Source organism: Nanorana parkeri, unplaced genomic scaffold (assembly GCF_000935625.1).
Source record: "Nanorana parkeri isolate BGI_ZX_2015 unplaced genomic scaffold, ASM93562v1 scaffold2091, whole genome shotgun sequence".
NCBI classification, from domain to species: Eukaryota; Metazoa; Chordata; class Amphibia; order Anura; family Dicroglossidae; genus Nanorana; species Nanorana parkeri.
Window position 1 is genome coordinate 47,406 of NW_017308359.1, and position 9,217 is coordinate 56,622.

A 9,217-nucleotide genomic window follows, 5' to 3' on the forward strand; every position below is an offset into this window, starting at 1 on the left:
ACTGAGGGCAGAGGAAGGGGGGGGGAATAATACTGAGGGCAGAGGAGCCATAGGCTCCTTCTACTGTCAATCAACCTGTTGGAAGGAGAGGAGGAGCGTGGCCTGCCACAGGGCTGTGTGTGTGTCTATGGACGCACATAGCTACTTGTGGGGATGGCTGGGAACCTGCACACACGGGTGTCTCCACAGCAGCCGCTTAGCTGATGAAGACACCCTTGCAGGTAGGGGGCGGGAGAGCGATGTGGGAACCCACTAGAGAAATTGAAACATTTTTTTAAAAAGAACAATGACTCCGCCATGTGTGCCTCCTTTGCATACAAATAAAAAATAAAATAAGCAAAGGTTTAATGTCACTTTAACTGGTGTGTTCACAATATGGCTTTGGAGATCATGCCATGTGACAGGGTTGAGAAAATAAACATACCAAATACCTTGTACTTTCATATCCTCCGAAGCTGTGGCATCATAATATCTTTAGACTCCCAGGATTGTAACATAACATATCTTTAAATATGGAGGGAAGAAATGTATCAGTTGTACTTGTTGTGTCATGTATATGACAGTGATAGATTGCTAGATAAACACAACGAGTGCCAGGAGTGTGCAGTATTCACTTATACATAGTATTCAAGCTTCCTTTGAGAGTCATGTTCACTGCAGGTCTGTTTGGGCCAATATCCAGGAATAGCAGGAATGCAAGAGTATTAAATATCAGAATTTAAAATACTTTTGAATAAATTTGTCTTGCACCTTACAAGGGGATAAAAATGCCTTCTAATTACAGGCTAGAACAAGAGATTGAAGATTTAGAGAAGCAAGAAACACAGCTGTCGGCTAAAGAAGTGCGTGTCCTACAGCGACTGAAGTCTGTAGAAAGAACTACAGCGGATATCATAAGGGTATGTAAAGGCTTATCTGTAATGTTGTATGGCCAACCTAGACTATAGGCCCAGGGTCACAATTCCAAAGGTTAGTACAAAGCTAGAAAAATGCAGGACATATTTCAAACATAAACATCCACAGGCGGAGAGGGCGGAGAGGGTGGTGAGGGCAAAGGGGCTCTAGGCTCATGAAAGGGGCCATCAAGTGAAAGGATTTCAGGTACTCCCTCTTCCCTTGACTCTTCACCTTTTTGGACAGCTCATATAACCGCTCTAGTAGGGAGAGAGCTCAGCAGTGGTTGTACTACTTGAGGAAACTCAAGAAGGCCAATCTATAACAGTGGGCATTTTATTAAGGAGCAATAGAAAGTATTGTGACATACCATGTCGGAGTGTGGTATGTGCACAGCTGATGCCCAAAAAGTGTTAAAGCAGGTAGTGAAAAACTGCTCAGCATATAACTGGCACTAACCTACCTAGTGTTAAAAAACTGCTCTTCAGACTTTAAAGGAGCATTCATAGTGGCAAGGTACCCACCAGTACCTGTAAACCTATTTAAAATGTCAGGGTAGAGAGTATTCCATAGCGACCAATCAAAATGTTATCTCCTGAAGTCATGTGACTGAAGAATTCTAATTGCTTGCTATAGTTGACAGTGCATTGTTTTGTGTCCTATTGGATTTCATTCTTAATTTTTATATAGCTATTGGTAATGCTCCTGGTGATTGGCTCCCAGTGCAGGTGCTCCCATGCTCTGATTTCTGGTGTGCTGGAGATTATAGGAATATAATATTAGGATAGAGTTTAATCTGTTCATAAAACATTGTGAACTGCATTGTGTTGCTGATATAGAGTTTTATAACTCATACAAAGCTTAATGAATTAAAAAGTTTAAAAAAAGGACACAAAAAAGGCAATTATGGGATTTTTAAAAAAAAAGGTTGCATTCTATAGAATTGTATATCAGGTTTGTTTTAAAATACATGTTTGCTTATAAGAATAAACAGTTTGTGAACAGTGATTAGATATACATTATAATCTCACTGTCTTAATCATTGCAGGCTGTGAAAACAGAAGTTCGACTAGGTAAGTACACTGGATGGTATTCAGTAAAGAATATAATCTGTAATGCATTAAAGACATTGGATCACTAGTTTTTGGCTCTGATAGTTCCAACCCTCAGGAAGGTACCTGCAGCCATATAGGGGTTAATGAGATCTTTTCTTATCACTTAAAGCTGGGTATACACTGTTGTATTTTTTTTTTCGTTCAGCCCACGGGTTGATTAAAAAAAAATAGAAGCGTGTATACCCAGCTTTAGGTATACCCCGTTTCCATTGTATTCTGGCAATGGTCGCTGGCCGCTGTCAGAATACCTGAACAGAGGTCTGTTTGGCCGAGAATTTTCCAACTAGCTTCTTCAATCAGCTGATCTAGGAATGCCGGGCAGAAGGGTGCGGACAGTGACAGCCACATGGCGAATTTCGGCCAGTTCATCAAGAAGTGGATGAAATTCAAAGCATGTATACCCAGCTTAACTCCTTTCCCCCTCTGCATTATATACTAACTTTCCTTTAATGCCCCACTGCTCCCTTTCTTAAATATGCTTATTGATACAGAGATTAATGAGGGCTTGTTTTAAAGTGCTTTGACTGATTGTTCAGAATATGTAATGCATGACATGAGAACGGGTTCACTTTAAGGGTTTTGAGAAGGAGGAAAGTCAAAGTTGGGGTCAGAGAATTAAGAATATGCTAGATGTCATGGACTTTTTGAGACGCTGTTAATCATGTTTTTGTCTGTAAAGACTAACCGTAACTGGTTACGTTCTATATAAGGAAGTCTTAGGCTCCATTCACATATAGCGTTTGCGTGTCCCGTGCAGAAGACCGCATGACACGAAAACACTCAAATCTTTACTTCTGCCCGGAATGCGCCCCTGAAATCGTGCTCTCACTACTTTGCGGGACGTGTGGTCCCCACAATAGTCTGAACAATGCACATTATCGTGCATTGCTTTTTATGTTTAGAGCGGTTCCGTGCGTGTTTGCAGGGCGGCCGAATACGTGTGGAAAACCGCTCATGTGTGAATGGAACCTTATGGGTAACTAGGAAAGATCAAATGTGAAATAAAGACCTATATAATATTTATACAAGGCATCCTTGTACCATCTTACTAGTATACTAATACTGTACTATTAAATCGTATGCTTTTATTTTTTAACAAGAGCAAGAAACATTATCAGGGTATAAACTGCACACCTGGATTTTAACAGCCATCATGCCTGAATTTCTATCAGTACATGTTTTCTCATTAATAATTTATTTCACAGAACCGGTAAAGGATATATACGCCGGTATACCTGACCTACCACCTTCTTATAAACCAACATTTGTTAGAAAAATGGAAAGTGCCCAGCTTGAGAATGGGGATGAGCCAAGAAAAGGTATCAATGTTTTATATATGACTGACCTGTAACAATTCAAGTATAATATGAATAAAGTAGGGTAGTGAAACATTGTATGGCCAAAGGTTTGTGGTCACCTAGCCATCACACCAATACTATAATAGACAAAGTACATCCCTCCAAGTAACTGAGACCAAGTGTTTCCAGTGTAGAATACGGTTAATGCTACAGCATACCAAAACAACCATGTGAGACTACCGTGCAATTCCAACCTTAAGGCAACAGTTTTGGGAAAGTCCTTTTCTGCTCAGTATGACAGTACCCCTGTGCACAAATCTAGGTCCATAGGACATGAGTAGACAAACTTGTGGAGGAACTCCAGTGGCCTGCACAGAGCCCTGACCTCAACCCTATGGAAACCTTTTGGGATTAACTGAACCACTGATTGTATGTTATACTTATTCAACATCACAAATGCTCTTTTAGCTAATTGGGGAGAGATTACCACAGACAAGTCTAAAATCTTGCAACTCTTCCCAGAAGAATTGAAGCAGAGGGGGTAACTCCATATTAATGCCCATCATTTTGGAATGGGGTCTCTAACAAAGTCTTATAGATGTCCAAAAACCTTTGGCCATATAGTGTACTTCCATCTGCATTATAAGTGCAAGTTTCATATAATATTTAGTAGTGATAATTTTGTCTTCTTACCATGATGTGATCCTAAATCTAAAGCAATGGATCTCAACCACTGGGCTGCATAGCCTCCTTCCTGCTGGACTGCAGCCTGCAGTTTGTATTGACAGCTATTGCTCTGACACTGCAATTTTCCATTATAGGCCTCTGCTCACCAGTAGTACTCACAGAAACGGGAGTCTACATTGCTACTGTGTATTCCTTTCCACCAGCTATGCATGGGCTTTGAATTAAGAAGGAAGCTACAGGGCCACGGCTTGCTGTCTGTTTCCACAGCTACTGGTGTCATACTGCTCTGTTTCCGTTACAAGGCTACGCCCCTCTACATTGCTACTGTATATTCCCTTCCACAAGCTTAGCACAGGGGTTGAAGTAAAAGTGAAGCTAACCAGTGTTTAAATGTTACTTAGTACACAGCATCTTGGGCAGCCTAACAGTTCCTACCTGCTCCCATGGATTCCAAGATGAAGTAAATCTTGCCTTGACATTGATGAGTTTGCTTTGAAATTATTCAAATCAGAGTTGACTAAACCATATTATGCTGTGTAACCCACACTGGTTTTGTCTAGCAACTACTTTCACCATTCAAGATGGGAACAAGATGCCATTGGTCAGGTTTACCAGCCTTAAATGGGCATTGTTTGTTAGGTGTTTTGCACAGAAAAGTTAAATTCTAGGTAGTTGAGGACAATGTGAGTCATACCTCCCTGTAGGTGGCCAGAAAAATATACATAATACAATAAACTGCACACTACATCCAGTTTTGTATTTCCATATAGTTATTTTATTTATATCTGTTTTAGTATTATTTAATCTGGCTTTGTTAAGCTTGATCATGAAAAAATACATTCATGTGAGTTTATAAAACCTGAGGAAACAGCTTACTGGGAAAAAATGAAACCAATAGTTACAGTCTTCGGTATCATCAATGTGCCATATACCATTGTGTTTTCTTATCTGAAGTAGGTGCTTTTTATCCCTGTGTATGTGTAGGCTGAGATGATCCTCTTTTATCTCAGGGATATTGAAAGGCTACCTTAGAGAACATACCAAGGTTATGAAGCTAGCTATTTGAAAACAGGCTAGATGTGGGGTGTGGTGCTCTGGTGTCGGCTCACATATTCCACTAACCCATTCTGCTCTTCTGTTAAGAAATGGTTGCAACTTACACACACCAGAGTACACAGCATTGTAATTTTTTACTGTTGGGTCATGGAAGGTTTCAGAAAAATGTATTGGGCCCTGGTGTCACTAAGGTTGAAAGCCACTGACCTAGAGAATATAAACCTGCTATACACATAGAATATCTTTATGGCATGCTTGTATACATTTGTAGCTGTATTGCAGTCCAGTAAGTTGGTTCTTCCTTTATAAAAATTGTGATAACACAAAAAAATCTAAAATATTTACCAAAATAATGTACTGTGGACATTTATTTTACTCCAGCATTATTCGCCATGGAAATCAAAGTTGAAAAAGATATGAAGACTGGAAAGAACATAGTGTTATCCTCAATCCCGCTTCCCTCTAGTCAGTTTAAAGATGCAGGAGTTAAAGTTTATGATGACGGCAGGAAGTCTGTGTTTGAGGTAAGCAGTGAAGGCAAGCCAGTTAAAAGTGAAGTAGAGAGTCTTGCGCCAATTGAAGTCGAGGATCTCTTGAAAAAAGCTACAGAGAAGAGCACTCTGTCTCCCACGGAATACCACGAACCTGTGTTTTCCAACCCGTACAACAGTTCTAGTATCCATAAAGGGCAAGTTCAACAAAATGTAAATGGCCACAGCTCACCTGTCATTGTGAACCAGCAAAATGGTCACAGTCCAACATTAGTGGGAGATATAGTCCCCAAAAAGCAACCTGTGCCAGAAGTTCCAGTTTATTCACAGCCAAAAGTTGTCATGCTAAATGGACAATCAACCCATGTGGAACCACAACTGACAGAAGATCACAATCAGGCAGTGTTTGTTAACACAAGAAGATACAACACCAACCACTCTACTGCTGCTAATATGGAAGATGACATACAACACAGTGTTGTCCATGCCACACCATGTTACATAGATGACTCTGAGCCAGTTACCATGATTTTCATGGGCTACCAGCATGCTGATGAAAATGAAAGCAGACCGCTTACAGATTACGAGGGAGTCATTCGAGCTGAACTGGTCATCATTGATGATGACAATGACAAAGAAGAAGAAGCAGCTGTGGAAGGACTCATTAGGCAACCGGAAACAAAACCAGAACCTATTTCTACCCCTCCTTTGCCAAATAGTGTTGCACATAAACTACCAAAACACAATATCTCTCTGCATGGCCCTCAGCCCTACAAGAACTCAATATCCTTAGAAGAACAAGAAACTAGCCTGGATCCTCAAAACTATATTCCTGTAACCAAACAGATAGCAGATGATGATGGCACTGAGGATCCATCATTAACAGGTGAGAAACATGTGAAGAAATGCAACTGCTGTTCTCTAATGTAATATTCCTGCTTGTGTCTTACTAATTGCATTAGAAGAAGCTACTAATATTTCAGTTTAATGTGGCTCCATTTTGAAGCACCACCTTTTGAGTCTAATGCTTTAGTGGCTCAGGTGTTGCACAATTTAGTAATTCATTTTAAATATAGCAGAAAGAGGAGTTTTATCAGATGTCATGGTCAGCAATCAGATTCAAATCAATGGGAAATGACAGGTGGAAAATGAAAATTGTAATCTGACTGGATGGTGTTGGGGAAAACAGCTCTTATGCGAGATACAATGATACATGAGACCAAACCTGCAGTATACACTTTCATTGCACGGGTATGATTTGTTGATTTTACCCATTTACAAAACAGTTCATACTTTAAATCACTGCAGCAACTTGGGAATTAGGGACGAGGCTTTGCAGCACAGTGAAGGCAACCGTCATATTCTTTTCATGACTGCGTCTGAGTTACTTTTATTCACCATACAAGTCAATATGAATGCAAAAGCAACATAAAACAGTTAAAGGCGACTCGGGAACAGGCCCATGCAGTTTAGGAGCAATTCAGGAATAATTGACAGGCAAATTAAAACAACTCAAACATGAGCCCAAACATCTCAAAAGTCTGAAGCTTGTGTATACATGCCCTGGCTCACAATAACTCCTTCCCCACCAAGGCTATTTCTGTGTCTCTATGACCAGAGCATTCTGAACAGATATGGATGTATGCTTTGTTTACATTTGTGCACACACCTTTTACATCAATGGTAAAGGGCAATTCCAATTTCCCAGGTACATTTGGGAAATGGTATTACCTCCTCTCCCACCCTGCTATACTTACCTTTTGGCAAATGCTCCTTCCCCGCTACCGGAATGGGTGTACTAACTGTACCCTGTACTGCCGTGTAGCGCACTGCCCATGTATTTTGAGTTTTGCTCGCAAAGGGGCGAGCACACATTGGTCGGCGCAGTCACCAGACCAATTACAAGCGCTTCTGACCACACTGACCAATGAGTGCTCGCCATTTGCGACGGAAATTCAAAATCCATACACACTACATGGCAGTATGGGGTACAAATAGTACACCCGCATCGGCAGAGGGGAAGGAGCGTTCGCTGAAAATATAAGTATAAAGGGGGGGGGGGGGGGGGGGGGGGGGGAGGAGAGGAGGGGCCAGATTGGATGGGGTAATGCCATTTTCCTAAATTTTCCTAGGAAAGTAAAATTAGCCTTTAACATGATAAACCCCTCAGGAAACGGTTATATTTTATTAAACATAATATTCTGACTGCAAGCAACACAAAAACGTTTGTAGACTAGAAATACTGTGGTCATCTTTACTGTGATAATCACTGTGCCATGGAAATGTATGACATCTGCAAGTGATGGTTAATAATTGCTTATATACACATTTCCATTGGCAGGTGTATATTTTTTATAATATTTATACATTCAACACATTTTCCGATTTCCTATATAGGATTATTTACTCATGACATCTGCATGAACATTTGATCATCCTTATGCATAAATCTTGACAATCATATTTTAATAATCATAACAAGGATTCTATTGAAATCACTGTGAAACAGCCTTCTTTCATGACGATGTTAGAATTTTGTGTAATTTATACATTTATTCTTATGTATCTTCCATTTAGGAAACCAACATTAACTATTACAATAGAATTAATTAGGTTTACCCAAATATGATATTTCTCTTCCCTGATATAGATTAATAGCCCTTCTTTAAAAGAAACCAGTCGACACAAGACCTGTGCAAATCAGTGTTTTTTTTTAAATATATGATCACCGTATCAGCTATGACATCACATGCATGCTGGGCTAGATTTCCACATTGCTGAAACCTAGATTAGCAGGGATCAAACAATGCTGGAGTTTGATTTAAAAAGGATTCTGATACTTGTGTTGGTCGAGGCTCCTATCCAGGGATAGTTTCAGGTCTATATAGTCCTACATAATGTCATGCACAGCCAGGTCATTACTGTGCACTTAAGCCAGCTTTGGGGATTCAGCCAATGGCACCCTCCTACTATGGATAGGAATCTCCTCTATGCTTCATAACAGCTTCCCTAACCTATTACATTTCAAGAAAAAAAAACCCAAAAAAGTTTAGAAAAAAAACCTCTCATTGGTTGTCATGCCTGCTTTTTAAATCCTTCTATAAAATTACATTAAGAAAATATGGTTCTCATTCTTTTCTTTTTGTCTACAGCCTTGAGGATTAGAATGGCCAAGCTGGGGAAAAAAGTGATATAAGACTCAAAACTACATAAGGAGATTCTTAGCATATGGATAAAGAAGATCTTCAGAAGTTTTGTGTTTACTAGTGTAACATGGACTTCTTTTCGTTTCTGCCGCAGACAACCCATCCATGGCGCTCCAGTGGGGAGAGTCACTGGTGTTCATCTGCTACACTTCAGCTTTCTGTCTAATGCTACTATACAAGTTCATGTGTTTTTATATAGGAATATATTATTTTTTGGAACATGGAAGGTGATTCCTCATGTAACTAGGAAGATACATGCCATCGGTGTCATTGCTTATTGTATTTACTTTGTAGTCATGTAAACAGAAGCAGATCCAGGCAAGATCTGTCTTGACTTTCCACATATTCACAAGCTTGATCTTACATCATGAAAGAATGCTGGCAAATTAAATCTCAAACTTGCATCATAATTACACTAATTGAGAGTTACATAATTGCTAGTAATTTTTTCTTTTTAGTGTCGGGGAAGC

General features: G+C 39.8%; 1 protein-coding gene across 2 annotated transcripts in view; it reads left to right on the forward strand.

The window, feature by feature from the left end:
* PALMD (palmdelphin) overlaps positions 1-9,217 on the forward strand; it is a 52,621-nt gene extending 43,404 nt beyond the window's left edge. Inside the window, exons 4-8 of one of the 2 annotated variants that reach the window (XM_018572639.1) lie at positions 785-899; positions 1,943-1,967; positions 3,215-3,328; positions 5,432-6,427; positions 8,694-9,217. In XM_018572639.1, coding sequence (XP_018428141.1) covers positions 785-899; positions 1,943-1,967; positions 3,215-3,328; positions 5,432-6,427; positions 8,694-8,737 — 1,294 coding nt within the window. In that variant the 3' untranslated portion in view covers positions 8,738-9,217. Of the gene's footprint in view, positions 1-784; positions 900-1,942; positions 1,968-3,210; positions 3,329-5,431; positions 6,428-8,693 lie in introns of both variants that reach the window. The other variant, XM_018572640.1, reaches the window with a different exon arrangement.